Consider the following 23,820-nt stretch of genomic DNA (forward strand, 5'->3'; position numbering starts at 1 on the left):
ATTAGAGCACACCAGCAGGTGTTAACACAGGGCAGCTAGAAAACACCCCTCCACTTTGCTTTGCTGCACCATGTACACATGCCCTTAGTTTCCTTTAAACAAATTTCTGCTTCAGTGTTGGAAGCAACAAACCAGGCACAATTTCAGGGTAACACTGACACGTGAAGTGCACATCAACACTCCTATGGGGACCAGAGTTAAGTGCATTAATGTTTCATTTTATAGCTCTTCTCTCAGAGTGCATCTAAACATCTCCCAGCCATTTTACGCAGAGCTTCAAAGCAGTGAGCCAAGTGCAATGATGCCATAACCCTGCACATGCCATCATTACCAGAATAAGTGGTTGCGAGCACCATGGATAGGTATATGAAGTGCTGGGGACTAAGTCTATCGTAAGTGAAGCTCCCTAGCCGGATGTAGAGAGAAGTATCAATAATGTTTTCTGCTGCTTACAGTAAGTGATCCCTTAGCTCAGCATTTCCTGACCAGTTGGGTCAGGAAAACAGAGCTTTTAGCTGACCATGAGAATCTGCTGTGAAGCCAGAAAGTCTCTTTTCCAGCAAAAACTGTGTGTTATGCACACTGTAGGTGCCAGTTTAAGTGAGTTTCCAGGGTCTGGGGTTTGTCTTTGAGAGATCTCCAGCTAGCTGTTCATCATAGATCCTTTAGGAGAACAGGACAAGTGTTCATTCACTTGAGCCAAAGATAGATTAGTACAGCCCTGGTTTGGGATAAAATGCTAATGGAAGGGCTGGAAATTACTCTGTCTACATCCTTATTTCTAACTGCAGTGATGGAATTGTAGGGAGACAGTGGTAAGATCTGCTAGCAGCAGCATAATTCCCACATATCCAGCAGGGGATCCTTCCTGCCATTCTATGCCACCGCTGGAAGTGAAACCAAAGGGAAACAGCAGGAAGCAAACACTTGCCAAGCTGCTCATTATTAAATCTCACATTTACAACCAGCAAAATTTTCCAAATTATTAGAATATGGCAGCACAATCCCAAAAGACTGCTGGCGAACGGATTCCCTATAGGGTTACAAGGGGCAGGGGCTGCAAAGCTCTGTGCAAAGACATACACAGACAAGGCCCTAGGCAGCTTTGGATAACTCCCAGAACACATCTGGAAAGGGAGGCTTTAGCAGCTACATGGGTAAGGGATGCTGGTCCCCAAGAGAAAGAGGGTCCAAACAGGGTTTGAGTTTTCATGAATGGGAAGGGAGGTGGAATCATGAGAGACACCCTTTAAAACAGAGGTCCATACTATTAACAGACATTTGAGGACCTCTGCTGTAAGCAACAGGACACAGCATGCATAATGTACCAACGCCACCCTAGGAGGGACTCTATTTTAGCAATATACGCTGTCTCCAAGGAAATCCACATAAGACTATCCCTAGAGAGCACTGGGCAGGGGGAGCCCTGAATCATCAGACAGGATGCATGGATTCACATGCTGTTTCCTGCTCTCTTAACACTGACTCATTTGTTTTCACAGTTGCACTGAAAGGTCTGTTTTCTTAGTTTCCATTGTTTCCACAGGCCACTTTACCTTTGGCACCATTGCAATCCCATCTTTTAACTGGTATGTTTAGCATGCTTGTGGGCTGGGAAAGGGAGGAAAATAAGTGAAGGGAATCGACATCGGGATAAAAATTCTGAAGATCATCTAAATCAGGAATGCACAAAAGTTTGTGAATTTTGAAAACATAGCTCTGGATTTGTATTTGGTTTCAGCTGAGATTTCAGGGCTTCTATCTGGTGTCTGACAAATCTGAAAGAGATACGGCTGTCAGAACCCAATGGGAATCTATACATGTTTTTCCTTCTTTTATGTGGGCATAAAACTTCAATTAGAGTAAGATTTTAAAACTTGTTCAAGAGAATATCTCTCGGCTCCCTGCTAGCAAAGCTCATTTTACAGACAGCAATACATATTTTATAGGTTCCTTTTCATCAACAGCTTGGTACACTGGATAGTCTTGTCAGGATAACAGCTGGTGATAATTTAGCCGGTGAGCTGACTTTGTTCAGTACCTGTACGATTCACTGCATAACTGATTGCAGTCGCCATTTAGACGGACTTTGTGAATGAAAGCTGGAAGAGTTCCTTCCGCTAAGCTACGTGAACATGCATAATCTTTCCTCAGTTCCTCTCCCTTTTACTGGGTCCCAGAATGTCAAGAATCACTTGAACAAAAAAGACTTTCACACACCCAAGCACATATACTGCTACGCACACAATGGACACTGCTTAGAATGACATTGCAACATAGGAGAACCAGTGGCGTAGCCAGGTGGAGGGAACAGGGGGAGTGAGCCCAAAAAAAGGTGCCACTCGCTGCAGCGCTTTTACTTACCCGGCAGCACTTTTACTGATGGGGTGGCGCTCTGGGTCTTCGGCGGCACCTTCACTCGCTCCGCGGGTCTTCGGCGGCATTTCAGCAGTGGGTCCTTCAGTGCCGCTGAAGACACAAGGAGCTAGTGAAGGGACCGCCGCCGAAGTGTCGGCAAAGACCCGGAGCACCGCCGGGTGAGTAAAGGCGCCACTTGTGCTCAGTGGGAAAGCGGCCGCTGCCCCGCTCCCCCCCAGCTACGTTACTGAGGAGAACATGATTGGCTGTATTAAAACACTGGGCTTGATGTTTGAAGGTGCAAAGAATCCCATCTCCAGGGGATTTCAGTTACAGGTGTGCATGCTTAGCAACCCTGGAAATCTGGCAGCAGAGGCAAAGCTTCCAACAGTGTCATAACCTGCCTGCAATTAGGTTGGCTTTAGAGTGATGGTAGCATATCCCCATCAGCAGCACTCCTGGTACTTTGGAATACTTACAGGAGTAATGCATCAACCGTCACTAGCTATTTCTCAGACTATCTTGATCCAAGCTCAGCCACGGTAAAAGCAAGTGGTCCTCCCAGTGAAATCAATTACAGTATGATCACTTCAAACCTAACTATGAATGTGAAGAATAGTACCAATCATAAACCAGTCTTGATGCTCTCGGTACCTTTTTAGTTCTTCTCTGATAGGCAAAGGCGATATCCTGCCTCTGTTCATTGCTGCGGTTTGTCAAAATGTTGATGATGGTGAGTTCATCCACACCTACAAAGATATAAGGCAAAGGATTACTGAGAAATCCCCTCTTGCACTGGTCTCTTAGTTATTAAAAGAGTATCATTTGCTAGAAGTGTAATGTATGCAACCCACAATGGGCTTCATTACTATCAACAACGTCCTGCCCTCATAATAAATGCAGCCAATGATAGCACCAGTTTTCAAAACAAGTGCACATATAATGCGTGCAAATCTATCTGTGCATGGACTTAGAAACGTGGGTGCACTCAGGCATGCACCTGTTTCAAAAACTGGACCTGGAACTCAAAGATGATGTGTTACTTCTATCTCCTGCTTGGTTGAGTGTGTGTCACTCAGTCTCCTGCTAGGGAAGTCATGTGAGAGTATTTCCTGTAAAAGTGATGTGAAATGCAGCCTGCTAATGTAGTTTCAATTCAGCAATTTCAATTAGGCTTCTTAATAAACCAGTTATTTTTCCAGTTCACCCCTGGGCACTTCACAAATATTCCAAACACAGTGATTAGAAAAAAGGCCACCACCTTCCCTTTTTTTAGTAGCCCAGAGGCTCAAAAGGCTAAGGCCTCTGTATGTTTACATTGCAATGTAAGCCCAGGGACAAACTCAGGCTCAAGCCTAACTCCCCTTCTGTCTAAACACAAATCACACTAATCCAGGGCTTGGACCCAGGACCCTAAAGGGGTGCAGGGTCTGAGTTCAAGTCAAGCTGGGACCCAGAGTGCAAGCCTATTGTTCTGCAGTGTAGGTGGAGAGGGCCCCAGAGCTCTGGCTCAAGACCACACCCAAAAGTCTACACCTCAGTTAAACAGCACTATAGCCCGAGCCCAGCGAGCATGAGTCAGCTGACACAGGCCAGGCCTGGGTGTCTAATTGCAGGGAGACATACCCTGCAAGTCCACCAAAAGTATCCCACACTCCTATGGGCTGATTTTCTTTTGTCCTCTGGACAGTCAAGTTTTCCGACACTGCACCACAAAGAGCAAGAGCAGCCACATTTTGGGAAGGCGCTAGGAAGTCTGGGATGTGGTGGTTGGACTTGGGCCCGCATCATGCATTATGCTGGAGTTCCAAGTCGGGACCCAGGATTCAACAATTCCTAACCTGGGGTTACAAATGAGCATACACACTCAAGCCCCAGGTTAACAAACCACGGGTCTGCTCAGTTCTACTACCCTGGGGCTTACATTGCAGTGTAGATTTGGATACTAATATCTAAATTGTATTCTTAAATGTATTCACCTAAATTTGGGTTATTGCTGCTATGTACTGTATGTATCATAGGACTTTTAAAAACCAACTTTGTATTTGTGGATACTCTAGAACTATACCCAAATGTACAGACACTCTTTTCTCAACCTGAGTATTGTATCATTTTAACATTAGCTTTAGTAACATTTTCATACCTTTGATAGCTACTGGATGGCGCTATATACACACATTGCTTCCTGAAACTGTCACTAGGAGACGCAGGCTAAGGTTTTGCCCTAGAGCATAGATGCTCAGTTATCCAGTCTATCTTTTGTAGCAGTTGAGCTACAAAACAGTGACTTTTAGTAACATTTGAAATGAAGGTTTCCACATCAGTGTGTGTACAATACAGAGGAGAATTTGGATTCATTAACAGCCAGGCTCCACATACAAGGCTGGATTCACTGCCTGCCAACAGAACCTACATTGGAGGCACCTGGCTTGACCAGCCAACACTCCATGCTCTGATAGGCAACCCACAGTGTTAGCATGGAGCCTGACCTTCCCAAAGGGCTCTCACCCCTCTGCCTTGCAAACAGACTTTCTTATACATCCCAGTCCAAAGCCCAATGAAATGAATTGCCACAGTTCTCACTGACTTCAATGGGCTTAGGATTAGGTCCATAGCCCTTCCCCTAAACATCTGAAAAAGGAAGAGGAGGAAACTGAACTGCAGTTAACCCCGTTCACCATGCTTTTATGTTGCCAATCAACAGGATTTTAATAATTGATTATTAATGTATTCAAATACAATAGATGCATGGGGGCTTCCTTGCATTAACTCTTTGAATACTTCACTCGAACAGAAAAATCAGTATTTACATTACAGCCACTAAACACTAACTTTGTCCCAACTAATTTTTTTGTGGATCTCTTCATGTAAAAACGAAGGTCTTTGCATGACCCAACCTCTACAGGACAAAAGAAACAATTGTTTAAAAAACATTAGCCACCAGTCATTGGGAATAAAAAAGAAATACCACCACACTATCATTAACAAAAAGTACTGGAGCGTCCAGGGAACAAGGGATTAATGAGATTTGCATGGAAAAAAAGAGAGTTGGTGTAGTCACATTTTTGATGCTGAGTGGATTTGAACTGATCTGTAGAGGTTAGGTTAGTTCAAGGCATTCTGATCCGAATATGGTAAGTGGTCAAATTTTCACAAGGTCTGGGGTAAAGATATATTGTTGTTTAAGTGAAACCTTGTTTTCAATTCAGAATCTTGCATCTCTAATTTAATTTTCACACTCCACCTCCCTTTAATAAGAACATCTGATTTACAGAGGAGAAATAATATCTATTCCAACCTGGATTGGATTGCACGAAGCAGAAAATATTTACCAATCCACCCCCAAAATGTCCAACACCCATTTAATTGTGTCCCTAATACTATAATTCAGCCCCTAGATAAACTGTCCATTTATATCAGATGTACAGTACTGATTAAGCATAGCTGTCTGGACCTGCCTCTCAAAGAAAGACAGAAGCAGAATGTTACAGCTGTAGGAAATATCCAGATATCAAATTCTTCCAACCAGAAAATAGCAGCATAGTATATACATGTCCAGACAGCCAGAAAGAGAGTCAAAAAGGTGCTCACAGTGTTATGTTCCAACAACATGCTAAAGTTTTCATTTGATTGAGTTCCAGTGGCTGATTATTTGATCCTAGTCATGGATGTAATGACGCCTTTTGTAGCTGTATTGTCTGATTGAGAGGCTGGGGCTTAGAAGAGGCAAATCTATATACAGAGAATCCAATTTTTAAACCTAAGTGTCTAAAATTGGGGCACAGTTCTGCATTTGGACACTCAAATCGGATCTGTGATATGTAAAATAGGTATTTATTGGGAGTTGTGTGTCAATTTGTGAGCCCACATTCAGAATCGGGTTGCTCTTACTTAGATGCTAGGTTTGAAAAATAGAACCAAACTCTTTACTATGCTCAGTTTTCCAAAACAGTATTATAAATAGCTTCCTACATAACTGTGGACATTGTGGTGCTTGCAATGGTGTCTGTAATACAAATAGGAGACTATAGAACAGAACTGTAGTTACATACAGAACACACCCACTCTCTGGAAAATCTAGCTGGTAACAATCATTCTCTGAGTGTTCTGTCAGAATTATTGACCCAGTAAATACCCACTGAGGTGCAGCATCTGACACAGAGGGAAAGCCTGAGAAAATAAAATTATACAAATGCTGCTGACTACAAAAGACAATTAAGGGGAACTTCTACAAGCCAAAACAAACAGGACACTTTCCTTACATTGGCTTTTCTCCTGCTTCCATTGTTTTACTTCTTAAAATTACACTGAAAAAAAAACCCCAACCCACAACATTCCTTGGGAATCCTGCACACAACTTGTTTCCTCGTAGCAGCGCTGTAGCTTAGTAACACTACAATGTCCTCGCCTGCCAGCGGAACGCAACGACCTTATCTTTCAGGATTCCCAAGGAGTCAGATTCTTGTGAAAAATGGGTAGCATGAGACAGTTTCCAAACTTTACACACTACTCCAGTCACTTCCAGTCTAGCTTGAAGGATGACAAAGATAAGGCCCGTCACTGCTAAACTGTAGTCTCTGACTACTGTTACCCCACCACCCAACTCCCTAGGATCTCCATTCTGCACCAGTGGGAGAAGGAAGGCTGCCTTTTCATTTCCGATTCCTGAAATCACCGAGCTCAGTGAAGTGTCCACATTGGAAGTTCACGACGTGTCAACTCTCATTAGATTAAAATTACAGGCCCAGAATGCCAAGGTGGGTGAGGTAATGGCTCAAAAGCTGGCTTCTCACCAGCAGCAGCAGATAAAAGATCTTATCTCCCCAACCTTGTCTCTCTAATACCCTGGGACCGACACGGCTACAGCTACACTGCGTAGTTCCAGAATTCATGTAACTGATGACCTAACAGAGGAGCTCTTTGACGGATCGAGATGCAAGCACTGCAATCTACACCACCACTTACCCTGCTTGGTGCAGTAATTCAAACTGATTAACTCTGTGTTTATTCGAAGCCTAACAAGTCCCAAAAAAAGGTGATCTGTTCACTGTTCAGCCCTGATTCTACAATGAAATCCACAAGCTGCCCTTACTCATTGATTCCTTACTCACATGTGGAGAAACTCTTGTTTCAACAGGGCTCAGAGTGAGTGACGACGGTTCATGGTTGCGGATCATAGGCTGCTTTCTCCCCTTCTACTTTTAAGTGCACATCCAGGGACAAAAATCCCTGGGAAGTTATCCCTTTGAGGCTCAACTTCCAAGTGAGGCAGGGTAGGGCACACTTCCAGCAGCCTGCCTTTAAGGTGAGGTTTAGCAACCTGCTCCGCATCAAGTTTGATATATGTAGACAGTCTTGGGCAAGCTCTTTTCAGCTCCTTAGGAGAGAGATAATGTGGCCATTTCACCTTTTGCTGCAGACCTGAACAATCAGTCTAGCTCAGAACACTCAGGCTCCCTTTCTCTCTCTTTTTCCTGACTCCATTTTTTCGCCAGGAAAAGAACAAAGTCTATAACTGATCCAAGTGACAAGATACGAGGCTTGCTAAACCAGTGCAATCATTTTCAGATTCTATTATGAGCTAATAACCCAGGCAGATAAAATCTGCTCTCTTCCTCTTACTCACACAGGCTTTGTCTACATTGGGAAAAATGAGTTGCAGTAAAAAGCATGCTAACGCGTTTTAACTATCGTTGTTAAGAACCTCTTGGCATGTTGTAGAGACAAATACATACTAACTGAGTACCCACAACTAGCCAATATGTTTTTAAACATGACTGTTTCCTAATGCAACTCACTGCCTCAGTGCAGGAAAAGCCCCCTCTCCCCCAACCTCTGCTAGGCCAGGAGTCATTGTCACAGGGTAGCTGGTCCCTATGGACAGGTTAAGCCCAGCTCCCCCGGAACCAGAGCAGAGCAGTCCAATCCAGCCAACTAAAGAGGGCTGGGCTACACCTGGGCCTATAAAGGGCTGCTAATGGGCAACTGGGAGATTGCACCCTGGGGAGGGAAAGTGACACCACAGTGGAGCAAGGGACCAGGGAAGCAGCCCTGGGGCTGGTGCTCCAGGTAAGCAGCAGAGCTAACCAACAGAGAAGCTGCCTGGAGCAGGTATGCCAGAGACCCCCGGGAGGCCTCAGGCTAAGGAGCGAGTTAAAAGACTGTTGTTCTGTGTGTTTGCTAACTTCAGTTAAGAAAAAAAGCTTCCTTGCAAGACTGGGCATAGCAGCATATGCTTTGGAACTGGGGAGAAGCCCAGCCCAGCCACAGTCACACACACTGTGTCAGCTTCTGCTCGGCCAGTGATTCACTGCAGCACTCAACCAACCTCTAAAACTGTTTAATGAAACAAAGCTTCAATCCTAGCATTTGAAACTGGAAAAATAAAGTCTGCAAGCGTTAGAAAAGTGACAGAACAAAAGCCACAAATATTCACATTAAAGTTTCCTGTTCAGATGCTCTGGGGATGGAAACACAAGTCTATTCATTGCTCTGGCATTTCATGGAAAATGCATGCTTGCACTTCAGCGCAGGGAGATATGAAGCTAATAACGGCTCTGAACAGGATACTGACTCACATTTGCTAACACAGGGTGGGGCTGAAGGGCTGATCTCACTTTGCTGCTCACTAAAGCTCTGGAAGTTAAAGCTTGTTTCCTTCAATCTTCATTAAAAGCAAACTTATTTTTGCTGAGCATATTTCGCTTGTATATTTCTACCCGTGAGTAACATGCAGAGTTGATGATGTTACTTTTGATATTCTACTTTTTTTCTAGTGTGACAACTCCTTCCAGGCTCAGAAAACAGACATTTTCAAGTTGAAAATTTTAACTCTTTTTATGACAAAAAAAATATTCTTTTCCCCTACTGATAATTTTTCTGTCATACAAGTGGGCCTGCTGCTGCCACTGTAACTTCAGCATTGCAGCTTAATCGGCAAGAAAGGAGGAAGTAAAAACCTCAGCTGTATAAATGAACAGATTGACTTAGATTTGCCCCCTGCCCCTTTTTTTTTGGCTTTTAAAAGGGCCACTTATGAATGGGCTTGTCTTGATAAGCGTCTAGGTACCAGAAAAGCCAGCAGATACTTGGATTGTCTCCCAGCAAAAAGTTGTGGGGCGCTTACAGCAGGAGGCAGCATAAGTGCATCAGTTTGTTTATCATGAATCTTAGTTTTGCCTTTAATTTCCAAGGACAGTCTGGATGGAATAGCGGGGGACTGTATCTCTGCAGTCTTTGAATACGGGACTTTGTCCAGGCTTACCAGTTTTGACAGCAACCCTTCAACTTTTAAGTACTTCAAATCAAAAAAGGGCACTGGGCTTTGTACAGCTACCCAACCCATGGCTGAATCCACGCTAGCAATAACAGTGCTGAGAAGGGATGATTTTTCAGAGAACTGTGCACCCACATAGCCATACAGGGAAAACAAATAAATGGTCTACCCCAGTCAGGGAAACTGCACTCCCAGTAACCACCTTGTTTAAACACAGCCATTGCCACCATGGTTTCAGCTCTCATTTGGGTAGGTACAAAGATCAATTTGTTAACTCTGGTTGGATGGGGTGTGTGTGTGTGTGTGTGAGGGAGGCAAACAGATAGAGATGGAAATAAATAAATACAAGGTTAGCCAAATGGCTTTAAAAGCTAGCAATGCACCACAGATAGCAACAAGATGGCGCCCAGTTTATGTGATTTCCTAAATAACAGCTATAAAAGAATGAGAAATTTTATGTTTATAGGAGGATAAGGGGAAACAGGAATGACATTCATAATTGTTAAGGGTAATATGAACCAGTGAGAAAGCTAGTATGTTAACAAAGGAAGCCAGTGATGCTGTTTTGGCATTAAACCAAAAATACAATACTATAAATAAATAAGTAAATTCAGGTTTGCAGGTAAGTTGGTGCTAACTCTAAGCCTCCAGTGTGTTATTTCATGACAATCAAATGACTCTACCATACAAAGTGCATGGGAAGCATTACTATTTTGACTGTAGCTTTAGGCACCTAAATATTTTTGTAAATCTGGCCCCAAGGCTCCTTGAACTGTTTTGGGACTATCCGATTTGAATGGTGAGGTATATAGTTTTATAATTCTTGGGAGAAATCCTGGCCCCATTGAAGTCAATGGAGTTTTGCCTTTGACTTCAACATGGCCAGGATTTCTCCTGTTGTATTTTGCTTTGTAGGGGTCTCTCTGTGAGGTATATTACAGCACTGCATCTCTTTGCTGCTACTATTAACACTCAAAAATATATTTGTTCAATGTAGTTTTGTAGATATGAGGGAGTATTTCCCAGAACATGCTAGGCTGGATTTTCATAAATCCATGTCAACGGAGATTCCCTTTAAGCTTTTATTCTCACACATTAAGAATACCATTAACATGCACAGGCATGCAGGACTATCCACATACAGAATACAATCTTCTAGAAAAATCTAGGTATTAGGGGACACTGTCACTCCTCTGGTTTCTGGAAAAGATTAATGTATTGAATGCTTATTCTGTGAGCACTTTCACACAAAGAACTGTAAGATATCTGTTCTTTTATTGGATGAACAGATATATCATGTTACTTAGGTTACAAGTTTGTCATAGTTTGAATTTTAAAACATCAAAACCAACTGCCCACAAGTATGCCAAAGAATAAGAATTATTCAGCAAAATTATTTTCAAGAAACAGTCAGTTACTATGCTCAATTCTCAAAAGGAAAAAAGGCAAAATTTGTTTTATGAATTTATTAAATTTTTCACCCAACTCCATTACCTGTTCTGAATTGTAAGTATGCATAGATACAACATTTTCATGAATTAAACAGGTATGTGTGCATTATATATACACACACACACGCAAATAGTAAGCATACTTTGCTAATTAAAAAGAATATGGACATTCAGTGCAAGTTATATGTTTTTTTCTATCCTGACTTTTTGAATGCACATCTAGGTATCTAGGTTTGGATACCTGTATTATCCAATGCAACATGTGCAGCCATGCATCAGCAGGCAGAGGTACTTGGCCAATTTTCTACGAAGCTCTATGCCAACACCTACATTGCATATGGTAAGGTCTCAAATGATTTCCTCAGTCCTTTCCGAAGGAAATGAATACTGTAAAAAAATTGAAGCCTGGCCTCTGTAATAAACATGTCCTATTACACATGGGAATAAGCCAGAGGTAATCGGTTTACTGGCATTTATGCTAACTCTGGGCTTGTGTTGCAGTTAATTACAAGCCATTTTATGTAATCTGGATTCATTCTTTTCTATTTTAGAGGGTTTTTCTTCTCTAGGTTTTTTGACTTGTATGGTAAACTACCCACAGTTGTGCTGTGCACTCTGTGCATTTAATCCAAGGCCAATCAGATATTTAGAGCAATAAACTTTTACATGCTCAGTCATATTTTTGCATGGATTTGCTCAGTTTCTAGGGGATACATGCCAGCGTTTCTACTAGAAGGTAAATCGCAGATTTACATATACATATAGGCCTAAAAGCCGAGTTGTTAATCAGAAAGATGAAATGCTTGTGCTATGCTATTTCTGTAATCTACAGAAGGTGCATGCATTCTATAGATTAAACAACACATGCTTTTGATTTAGGAGGAAGACAGAGGTAGGATAAATTACCACCAAATTAGAGAATTATGGCCGTGTGATTCATGCTGCTTGGATTTTTAGGCAACAACTGGATTAGTTGTAGTGAGTTTTCAGATTAGTTGACAGTGGTTTACTGTTGCATTCTAATTCCTTAACAAAAGAACACTGGGGAAAAAAGGAAAAAAAGAAAAAAGAAAAAAAAAACCTCCAGTGCCAAAACCACACCCAGATGTTTCCTAACAGAATTTGTCAAGCTCTGAGGGAGGCAATCTCAATAGTACTGCTATGAAATAATTACAAGGTAAAAGGGCATCCCAAGAATTATAAAATTCTCACAACATTCTCACAGTAGTATTGTTGTCCAGACGCTGGGATCAAAAAGAAAGGTGTGGGTTTAGCTGCAACGAATCCTCTTCTGTATGCTCTCAAGCCAGAAACCATGACGGGCAATCTCCACTTTAACTTTCCATGCTTTATTGAACTGGACAACATGAGTGGTTACCTACATAATCCAGTTGTTTGCTTAGCTATTTATAGTCTATTATGAAAGCTGCAGCTTTCTGCTCATCTTAAAACAATCCAAATAGAATATATAGACTTATTCTCTTTTAATTCCATGATCCACTTATACAGCATTTTATACATTCAAAGCACTATACAAACAATAATTACTGAGATACATAAATATCAGTGATACTTGGTGGAAACACAAGATCGTATAGGTGCCTGCAGGTTTATCAGTGTATAAATATTGATCAGTCTTTCTTATTAAAGATCGGGAAAATCCCACAAATCTTTTCCATTGTTTGTTTGCAGAAGTAATTCCTAATATTGTCATTACACTGGTTTTTCTATTAGCTCATTTCTTGTCTGGCAGACATACCATGGCAAACAAACGTATGTTTAGAGAGTTGGCAAATGGAAATTCTACTGGTCTTCTGCAGTAACAAAAGCCCAAGCTCCATATTCAAGTAATCAAACTACAAAGAACTGGAACTTTAAAGATATGGTTTTCAGAATTCTTGTGCTTTATCTCCCTTAGGCATGTTCTCTTTGGGTAGTTGTCCTTACAATGGAACAGTCAACATCAAAACCAGAGTCTCCATTTACAAGTCCACACATTATTACCTTGAGTGACTTCTGGATAACAGATATAAGCCCAATCCTGCACACACTTATGTATGAGTATGTTTCCTTATTATTTATGTATCTGCAGGATCAGGCACTACTTTTGGTACAGTTAAGCAGATGTGTTCCCCAGATTGTCCAAATAAATTCAGCAAATTGATTATTCTAGTTCAAAGAAAGTGAACAAACATTAGCCTGGCTTTTCTTGACAGGACAAGCCCTTCCATTTCCCAGGATATTTAATGGAAATTACAATAGTTAACAGCTTGATATGCTAGAGTAAATGTCTTTATCCAGAAGGCTTCACAGTACTTTTGAAATGTTAAAAGTTGTCCTATAATCAGCACTGCAAAATATTGTTGATTAAAGCTAGACAAAACTACACACATACGCAGCAGGGCCACGTACCCTTCATCAGCCCTCCCTTGCAAGAAGCTTTGTTTGTTTTAAAAACAAATGTGAATTTCAGATTTAAAAAATCCACTCCTACTTCGGTAGGATGAGCTCTTAGAGAAAGGGAAATTGTTATTTCTCCCTGCGTGGTGGCATCTGGTGGCGGTGTTTTTTTTTTTTTTTTTTATGATAGTTAATTACAAAATAACCCTTGTAACTTTTTTTAAAAGTTTCCCTCGCATAGAAATGTCGTGCTGTGAGGAACAGGCAATGGTTTAATCCCATCACTCGTTACGTTTCCTGGACACAATGCGGAGGAATAAAAAGAGGACTTTGTTCAGATTCATGAAACTCAGCATTTCCTTCAGATGATAAATGGCTCAGCTTTTATTAATGCCTCTCTGTTCTGGCTTCTTGGCAAAACCTCAGCAATTCCAGCCACACCCAACCCTGTTTTCTGATCCTGAGCGGAGGAGACTCTGGAATATTAACCACACCCTTTCTTTGTTATGAAGGAGGATGAGACCGAGTTGCTACTGCCCTACATGTCCAGGCTATAGGTACAATGGAATATTTTTGTAACCAGTTTGGGATGACAGGGTAGAGTCGTGTCCACAAGGCAGTTCTTTCCCCACAACAAAAATACCATGCTGCCTAGCTGCATTTGTATCTGCATTCTGTGAAAACCTGGGCAACCACTCCACAGGGCCTCAGCAGGGACAGAGCGCCTGCAAGACACTGAGAGGCACCAACAGCAGAGGTGGTCGGAAAAAGGGGTTTTCTCCGTGGGAAATGTTGAGTTTTTGGTGAAAAGCTGAAAAATGACTTCAGCCAAAAACTGAAATATTTCAACATTGAAATGCCACTGCAACACGAGTTGCAGTTCAGGTGCATCATGCTCCCCCTTCTCCTTTGTAAACTGGGATCTACAGTGGGACTACTTCTCCCATAATGCACCAGTCTCCCCACAGTATTCAGATGGCCACTTTACATTGTGGGAGATGAAGTGCAGCTGGGGAGCTTGGTCCATAGAGAACACTGGCACAAAGCACCCAAACTACAACTCCCATGAGACACTACAGATCAAAATATTTTGGTTTCCAGGCCCTTTTTGTTTGTTTGGACACGGATTCTAATTTTTCTGCAAAAAGTAGACACTTGTTACAACCAGAAAAAAAAAACCCAAAAAACCAGCCCTATTGAAAAGCCAATTTTCCATTAAAAACAGTTTCCATGGAAAAATTTCAACCAGCCCTAACCAGCAGCCTTGAACGCCTTCTTGCACAGAGAGCAGGGAAGACGGAAAACCTGCCAAACTGGTTACACAGGCACCGTTAGGACACAGCAAAAGAACAGTAATCAATTACTGGAAGACAATCATACTGCAGTGGGCTCTCTAATAAAGGGGATGCATGGCTACCTACCATAGTTACTAACCAAGGCCCTGATCCTGCAATCTGTTTAGTTTGTGCATGCCACCGCACCCATCAGCAGCGAACTGTAAGACTGGGGTACAACCATCACCCTCGTAGCCATGGTCAGAGCTAACCAAACAAACTTGTTACTAACTCAGGTAAAAGTTGGAGGAGGAGCACAGGCAGGGCCTAACATTAACATTTCAGCATCTTGCCCATTTGCTATTTACCGCTCTGATTAGGCATGGTCACCTTTTATCAAAGTTAGACTATCTGAATGGGAAAAGTCCAGTTCAGAGATTTAATTATACTCAGGGATGTGGCAACCATATAAAAGGCCATTTTCAATGCTGTAATATTTTGTAGAGGCAGTGGACACGGCACTAGACAGAGTCACAAGAACAGGGTTCCATTCCCAGCTCTGTCAGAGATCTGCTGTGTGACTCTTCTTAATTTCTATTGTAAAATTCTTTGGGGGCAGGGTCTGTCTCCCACTATACAGTTGTACAGCCCCTAGCATGACTGGGCCCTACAATGAGTTGGGACCACCAGGTGCTAACTGAATGCAAATAATGAATCATCAAATTATGCAACAATAAAATGATGTTATTGTTTCCATTGCGGTATCACACTTTCCAGTTGGGTCCCTTTACTTTTACACCCAACATTTCAAAATATTAGACCATTTTTCCATGGAAAAGAAATAATGAATTCCTTATCCTAGAAGGCAAAAGATTTAAATGCACTGTTTAATTGGTTTAATCATTTTTTTCAAAGTTCAGATTAAACCTTGGGAAGGAAATGCAGATTTTTATAGACTAGCCCAACCTTCCTTTGCTAAAAACATTCAGATTTAATTACAAAACTTCATTCTCTTTCTAAGACTGTTCTACTGGCAGTCTTAAGTCTTTCTCTGCCAAGATTTCAATAGCACAAGTCATTAAGAAGAACATCCAAAATAAATGCCTTGGATTAAGGACAGTAAGTGGTAGGTCAAGAAACCCAGCACCTATTGATATTATATCAGCTCTATCATTTGCAAGTATAATGGCAGAGAGAGAGAGAGAGAGAGAGAGAGAGAGAGACCCATTTCCCCTACCTTTGGTCTTGATGGCTGTTTCAATGGCTGCAGCATCTCTGTCAGCATCAAAGTTGGCATACGCCTTGACAGTGGCATATGCGCTCGGAGGAAGAGAATGCTGAGATAAAAAAAAAAAAAGAAGTAAAATTAAAGTCTTACACTTAGCTTGTGGTTAATGTATTATTCCCAAAAGGTAAAGTATCATTGGGTCATATTTCCTCGCCCCCCCAATATGCACACGTGGACAACGTATTAATATAACTGGAATTCAGCTAAGAGCCACTGCATTTGACCTTCTAAATGTATTACTGTTCCACGAATCCGCCTGCAGCCGTGCATCTGGCGTTAGAGAAAGCACACGCAAATGGGCATAACATCACTGGGGGTGGAAATCACACTGTAATTCTGAGGACAATTCACCCATTAAAGTTAAAATGTTAAAAACCTTAACAAATTGTGCTGGCTAGAATTCAAAGAAATTCATTCCATAAAGTCAGTATGGAAAAGATTTTAAAAGAGTTGAATCAAAATGATAAAAACCTGGAAAATTCAAATTTACAGCTGATATGAATCAAAGGCGGACTATCACTCATAATGCTATGGTGGAGGAAGGAATCAGAATTAGTAGTGAATAAGTTATGTACAGTGGACCAAATTCTGTGCTCCACACAGCTGATGGATTTTACAGGATCAAAAAATCTCTCTCATTATTTTCCGGGTATATTGCAGCTTGAAAGCACCCCAGTAATCACACAGGGAGCTTTGAAATGCCTAGGGCCTGATGTCTACCCAAATTCTCCAGCAGGAGGCTCACATAATAGACAAAGGGTTTCAACACTTAAGACACTTACTTCCTTTGTACCTTCAAACTATTTAAGGCAGTGGCTCTCAACCTTTCCAGACCACTGTACCCCTTTTAGGTGTCTGGTTTGTCTTGTGTACCCCACTTTAAAACTACTTGCTTACAAAACTGGACATACAAATATAAAAGCAGTATAGTATGACTGACAAATTGCTTACTTTCTCACACTCTCATTTTTACCATATAAATTATAAAATAAATCAACTTGAATATATATACTATATGCTGAAATGTACAATAGAGCAGTATAAACACATCATTGTATGAAATTTGTACTGACTTCACCGGTGCTTTTTATGTAGCCTGTTGTAAAACTAGGTAAATATCAAGATGAGTTGGTGAACTCCTTGTTGAGAACCACTGCTTTAAGGTCAAATTGTTAAAGAAGGGCATGTATACAAGGCATCACTGAAGTTGACCACAGATATGATATCTGCACAACTACTTACCCAGGATAAAAAAACACTGGTATACACACTGTGCCCTCCTTTGAAAATCTGAGCTACACTGCAGAGACAGGGAAGCAAAAACATTACGGAAAAGAAACACCCATTTTTGTCCCTACTATTAACAGCCCTTTCAATCAAAGCAGCCAGAATTTGGCCCAGAGCCACACCACAGGATGCATGATTCCCCAGAATCTATACGTTTAACTGCCAACAACAGCAAATGGAAAAGCTTAATGCACTCCTGGAGAAATGTGTGTGCCTGAAAGATTCCTACCACAAAGCCCATGTGTTACACAATACAGATTTGAAGGTTTCAGCTGATTAACTTGGCATAGTTGGATAATCTGGTACATCTAGCCTGGTTAGCCTGGGAGAGTTAGATTTGAAAAAGCAAGGTGAGATGGCACTTTGGTATCTCATTCCCTCCCTATGCATTGTGAGAGTCATTGGAACTGAATATAATGCTGACAAATGGTATCTGCAATGGAGAAAAAATAGGGCCCATTTAAGTTTCAGGATTGTTTCTTCCTGAATTGCTCAGGCACTCAAAGTCATATGCTGCCCTTGGATATGCAAGTAGTTCCCACTGACTTTCCATTGAGTTTAACAGGTGTCTTGATCATGCATCCAATGGTAGAATTTCAGCCCTAAAGTGTAAGCAACATGGGCAGTTTGAGTAAGACCAAAGCAGAGAATGAAATAATGCTTTTCACTTATACAGTTCCTTTCAACTGTGGATCGCCAAATGCTTCACAAAGGTAGTGCATTACAAAGGGGAAAATGAGGTTAAGGCCAACATTTCAGAAGCGATTAGTGATACTGAGTACCTCATTTTTTTGGGTGCCCAGGTTGAGAAATCTTCAAGGAGCCTAATTCTCAGAGGGGGAGGATGCTCAACATTTGTCAAAAATCAGGGTCTCTTAAAGATAGCTGACACTGGGAACCCAAAATCAAGAGTCACTTCTGAAAACTGTGGCCTAAACAACTTGCTCAAAGTCACACTGAGTCAGTGGCAGAGTCGTGACTAGAATCCAGGTTTCTTGACTACCAGTGCTCTCCCCTAACCACAAGACAATGCTGCCTCTGAAAACTTTGTGGTAGGACACAGACTCTACCAGGAGTCAGGGAGTTAACTTCAGCTCAGCTTCCTCCTTCCAGAGCATATATAGGATAAGACTGAGATACTGTAGGGCTGGAGAGAGCAGCCGAATCAGGTTCCACAGGAGAAACCAGGACCATCCTTAAGAACAGTTGCTTGAGAGATGGGCATTATTATGCCTTTGAACAAGGGGGCCTCCTCATAGAAGGCTTGTCTATGCAGGGAGTTATTCTAGGATTCTGAATAGCTATTCCTGATTAACTCCACACGTGGATGCTCTTATTCCAGAATACAAGTGTTTTATTCTAAATTAGTTTTGTGGATTAAGCTAATTTGGAATAAAGCATGCTTAGTCTGGAATAAGTTTCCACACAGAGTTAATCAGGAACAGTTAATTCACGTTGCACAGAGTTTTACAGGGATCCTCTGGGTCAGTTAAATACTCAGTAAGTCACCAAAGGTCTCAGAGACAGCAGCTCACTAGTCATCCTAATCATTATGAAACATCTGTATGGATAACATTTAAGAAGTTATGTATCTACACTGGAAATTATGTCCTTGAAGCCTTGAAATTAGAGGTAGGTCACCAGGTGGTGACCCGCCTTCAACAGGTTCTGTTCTGGAAGCGGGCAGTAGATGTTATCTTTCGGTCTGGTCATTGTGGCTCACAATGAGTCTATTTACGTACTGAGCCAACAGATAATCAGGATTGTGAAATCGACAAGTGATTGTGAAATCTATACGAAGGAGCACAGAGCAAAAGGGTGTCTGGCTGATGAATAAAGATCAAAGGACTGTCTTGGTATATCGGGGATTGCAAAGACACACCCAGGAGTCTTCACGTAGGAGACAAGCTGGCAGCACATTTTATCTCATGAAAAAAATTGGAAGGATTTTGGAGTGACCCTTGATCTATAAGAAATGAAAATATTCATTACGTCTAGGTTCTAGAATGCAGCCAATGAATTTTACGTTTCCATTACTTCTGCTTGAGATCATTTGAATTTTTTCTCTTTTTTAAATAAACTGCTGCTTGTTTTCACTATAAAAGATACCAAAGTGCAGTGTGTTAAGCGGAGCAGTGATCTGAGTAAGTGATCTCAGTGAAACTGGAGTGTGCTGCTTCTTTGGGAGCAGCAAATCTGTGAATATTGTGAGTAGCCAGTGGACCAGGGGCTGGACACTCAATGGAGATGCTCAGAGGGCTCGGGGGTTGGAACATCCTATCCATAACCTGCAGAGAGACAGCAGAGTCTGTGTAGGGAGGGGAGCATTGTGTTGACCAAGACCAGTGGAGTCAGGACTGATCCAGAGCAAGCACAGACAAGGCTCTCACACCAAGGGCAGATGGTAGCAAGGTGCCTCACAACCCAAGTGTCACAGTATTCATTACTTGAAATTACCTGATTGGGGGCAGGGGGGGGAGTCTGGTTGAGGGTTAATTTTAATGTTTGGTTTGACTTGATAATTCTCTGCTATTATTTAGGATTTCAGTTGTATTGGTTAGATGTGAATGGCCAAAGGAAGCTTTTTTATTAGTCAACTGAATATTTTTTCAGTATTAACCCAGCTCTACTGCTTACTTGCATTAGGAGCAAGTGCCAAAAATAGGCCAAAACGTTTGTGGTTACCCAATACAGCGCTGCAGGTACCAGCCATGAAAATGTACCCAGCCAGAAGAAGGTAGTCAGAACTGCGGAGCTGGGATTCACTTCCTCCCTGATTACAATCACAGGCAACCACAAATTCATGGCACAATAGTCTGCTATTACATTGTGATAATGTCATCACGAACCATTGCAACATCATGGAGCACACAGAGCCACCTGTGGCTTTCTGGGACTGCTCCACTAATACACTAGGACAAATGCAGACAAGGGGTAAGCTAACATCCATGGCCTCATGCTAGAGCTGGTAGAATATTGTCCGAACTCTTGTACGGAAGGGGGGGGAGGGGGAGGGAAGAGCCCAGGGAATTGTTTCCTTTTGTAGAGAAAATGACTTTGGAGAGATTTTTTTGGGAGGGGGGAGATAAATCTGGTGTTTTGACCAAAAAACCCACCAAAATTGAACATTTTTCTAATCTTCAACTTTCAGTAACCAAAAACTGAAACATTTCAGTTTTTCAATTTTTTTTTTTTGGTTTTTCAACAAAAAGCTGAGCATTTCAGACATAAATGAAAACGTTTCCATTTTCATCAAAAAATTATGCAGGAAAAAAAAGCATTTTCTGACCAGCTCGAACTCACACCACTTATACACCAACTCTGGAATTGGCCCAATCTCAGTCTTTTTCTCTTTCTTCTCCACCTCTCTTGTTGTTTGGACGGCGTAAACTATGGGGGCATTTCTCTCCCCTTCCTGCTTCTAATGCTCTTGTCTATCTGGAGAGGCAGGGAGGAGTCACATCAACTCGTCTGTCTGCTCAGTGTTCCCTGCGTTTAACATGTCAAGCAGCACCAGGACCACACCATCAGCTTTGGAGAAGCCTTAATTAAATCCAGGGACTCCTCAAGAGATGTGGGTTGTGCCCTATGGGTCACATGTGTCTCTAGCACCAGAGATGGAGTAACACCGACTTAGCTTTTAGTCTGGGTCAGTTCAAGTATGTGGAGTCTTACAGCCTCACCTTACAATCAGTACAGTTCAGTCTCAACCCTAACAAAGGCATCCTGGAAAGCAAACAAGACAGGCATTTAAGAGAAAGTCATACCAAATCTCTTTTCTAGCTCCTCAGTGATACTTACATCTCCCTCAAGGCTGAGCTTGCCTAGAATTTCATGAACTGTGGACATCTTGAAAGGAAACTGGAGAGGGGAAAAAAAGAGAAAGACTTCATAAACATTTTTTTTTTACCAACATGCTACAGCACATTAAACTAGCCCTGTTATACCACCACACCGAAGTTGGGACAATCCAGCAAGAGAGGGGTGGCCAACCTGAGCCTGAGAAGGGGCCAGAATTTACCAATGTACATTGCCAAAGAGCCACAGTAATATGTCAGCTGTCCCTCAAACACCCCCCTCCTGATTCCCAGCACCTCCCACGCTGATCCACACCTCCCCCTCCCTCCCAATCAGTTGTTCCAGGCATGCAGGAGGCAGGGGCAGGAGAGAGGGCATAGCAGGCTCAGGGAAGGGGTGGAGTGAGGGCAGAGCCTGGGGCAGAGCCAGGAGTTGAGCAGTGAGCACTCCCCAGCACATTGGGAAGTTGGTGCCTGCAGCTCCACCCTCCTATAAAAGGAGCCGCACATTAACTTCTGAAGAGCCGCATGTGGCTCCAGAGCCACAGGTTGGCCACCCCTGCAGCAAGAGCTGAAGTAACAAGTAAGGGAGTATCTCAAGAGTATACAGTAAATGGCACACATCACACCTGGATAGGAATTGGTCTTGGCTCTCCTATATGACCGACTATTTTTACTCTAATCACTTTTGCTGATGTCCACTTTTAAATCCACTTTTAAATTTCAGTCATTAAGTTTCAGGAATGCAGTGATGTTGCCTAAATTCCTCCCCTTAAAAAGAATTCTCCTCATGATGATTTAGGACCATCCCAGTCAAACACTACTACTACCCAGGCAAAGAAACCAGACTTGTCAGGTCTCCAGTAAGTCAAAGAACTCCTACAAAAACAAACAAACAAAAAAAAAAAACCACCACCCAAAACACAAAAAACCCTCAAACACATTTCAAAATCAATACCACTCATCAACTGAGGGCTATTTCCTAAAAATCTGATCTGAGTCATGACTCTAATTAATGACTGCTTTGCTAGAATACCACCACACTAAGGATATTAGATTAATGATTTTTTGAACACAGAGACACTGATCAACTTTTTTTTAGTATCAACAAATTTCTTTTAGAGAAACTGTACCCTCGGCCCAGACAACTGCCAAAAAGCAATTAAAAACAACTGCTTTAGGCAAATGATCTGCAACTCAGAGGCTAAATTCCTCAATCACAAGTCTTGAAATGGCCTCTGTGAATTTAAGTTATTTGTATTTTACAGAAGCAGCTGATGTAATTTGATCTGGAACACTTGAGCCAGAAGACTTGCCTAACTTTGCTACTTTGCACTTGAGTGGCTAAACAGTTTCTAATATTGCTACTAAAAACATAAAAATTACAAGCCAGGGACACAAATAGTGATTAGCAGCATGAGTATCTGATCACAAATACTAAGGACCCCATCAAAATACAGACCCCAAAAGGAACAATGCAATGGAGTAGGATAATCTGCATAATTGTGGGGCATAGCTTCCGTGGCCAAAAAAAGCTTATCCATTTCACATCATAGAAGGAAGCTGTTGCCTTGGCTCAGCAATACTTGGTGATGGAAACTAAGCATGCTGAAATTTTTGAAGTTCCAAAGACTATTGGTTTTTAAGCACCTAATATGATCATACTTCTAGATGTATGAAAAATAAGCCTAATGTGCATAGATCCTATAAACTACAAAAATGAACATTTCAATTGGACAAGCTGATGCCATTATACCATTTTTCCCTGACAAGTTGAGTTTCTTTGCCTGGGCAGTAGTATTGTTTGACTGGGAGGGTCCTAAATCATGAGTAAGAGGAGGAGGAGAATTTTTTTGAGGGAGGAATTTGGGCAACATCACTGCATTCCTGAAATTCTGGCAGGAAGGTAGGCGCTCCCAAATTCCACTAGCCATTTGTGTCACCTTCTGATGGTGCCACTGAAATAAGTATTAACTATTTCATCAGTTAAAATTGAAGGTTGCCTTCTAAGGACTCCAGCACCAAGAAATCTAGTGGAAATGTCAAACAGGGAAAAGGAACTAGCTAGATTAGACAGAGGCATTTCTGCTAATAGGTGAGAAATAGTCCCCTGTTAATACCACTAATCTTAGGCATTACGCTATGTTAAGGTGTTGGAAACTAGACATTCTCATGTTTAGACCAATAGCATTGCCTGTACATCACCCACATGCACAAATTTAGCACATATAGGATCAGAATATTTGTCCTCAGTACACCGGACCAAGACACTGAACGAGAGTATATTCAACCTCACTCTGAATTCCTTCCTCCCTCCGAATTCCTCCCTCCCTCCCTCCCTCTTGGGTCCTCAGCAATACTCCTCCTGCTGCCAGTTCTCCCCTTCCCATTACCTCACTCCCCCAATCCATCTCCCTGCTCCCAGACACCCTACACCCTGCTCACGTCCTTTCAGTCAGTCTTCCAACTGCCAGCCCCACACTCGGGAGTCTGATGGGGAGCCAATAGCTCAGAGGCAGCTCAGCTGAGAGGGTCCAGGAGTCCCAAACGGGAGAGATACGCAGTGGGACTCCCTCTAGAAGAATTCTCATCCATTTCCAAATTGCTGGAAACTCTCCCTCATCCTTGAGCTAGTATATCCCAACCCCTTACAATATAGTACCCAGTTTCCAAGTGTGGCTCTCTTGAA

General features: G+C 42.0%; 1 protein-coding gene across 3 annotated transcripts in view; it reads right to left on the reverse strand.

Annotated features, from left to right (window-relative positions):
* Positions 1-23,820, reverse strand: part of ANXA2 (annexin A2) — a 43,909-nt gene that overhangs the window by 15,300 nt on the left and 4,789 nt on the right. For all 3 annotated transcript variants that reach the window (XM_044979354.1, XM_044979353.1, XM_044979352.1), the window contains exons 2-4: positions 21,136-21,195; positions 15,997-16,096; positions 3,013-3,107 (exon numbers count right to left, since the gene is read on the reverse strand). In XM_044979354.1, the coding sequence (XP_044835289.1) occupies positions 3,013-3,107; positions 15,997-16,096; positions 21,136-21,183 (243 nt within the window). In that variant the 5' untranslated portion in view covers positions 21,184-21,195. The remainder of the gene's footprint in view (positions 1-3,012; positions 3,108-15,996; positions 16,097-21,135; positions 21,196-23,820) is intronic.

This window comes from Mauremys mutica, chromosome 11 (assembly GCF_020497125.1).
Source record: "Mauremys mutica isolate MM-2020 ecotype Southern chromosome 11, ASM2049712v1, whole genome shotgun sequence".
Classification (NCBI taxonomy): domain Eukaryota; kingdom Metazoa; phylum Chordata; order Testudines; family Geoemydidae; genus Mauremys; species Mauremys mutica.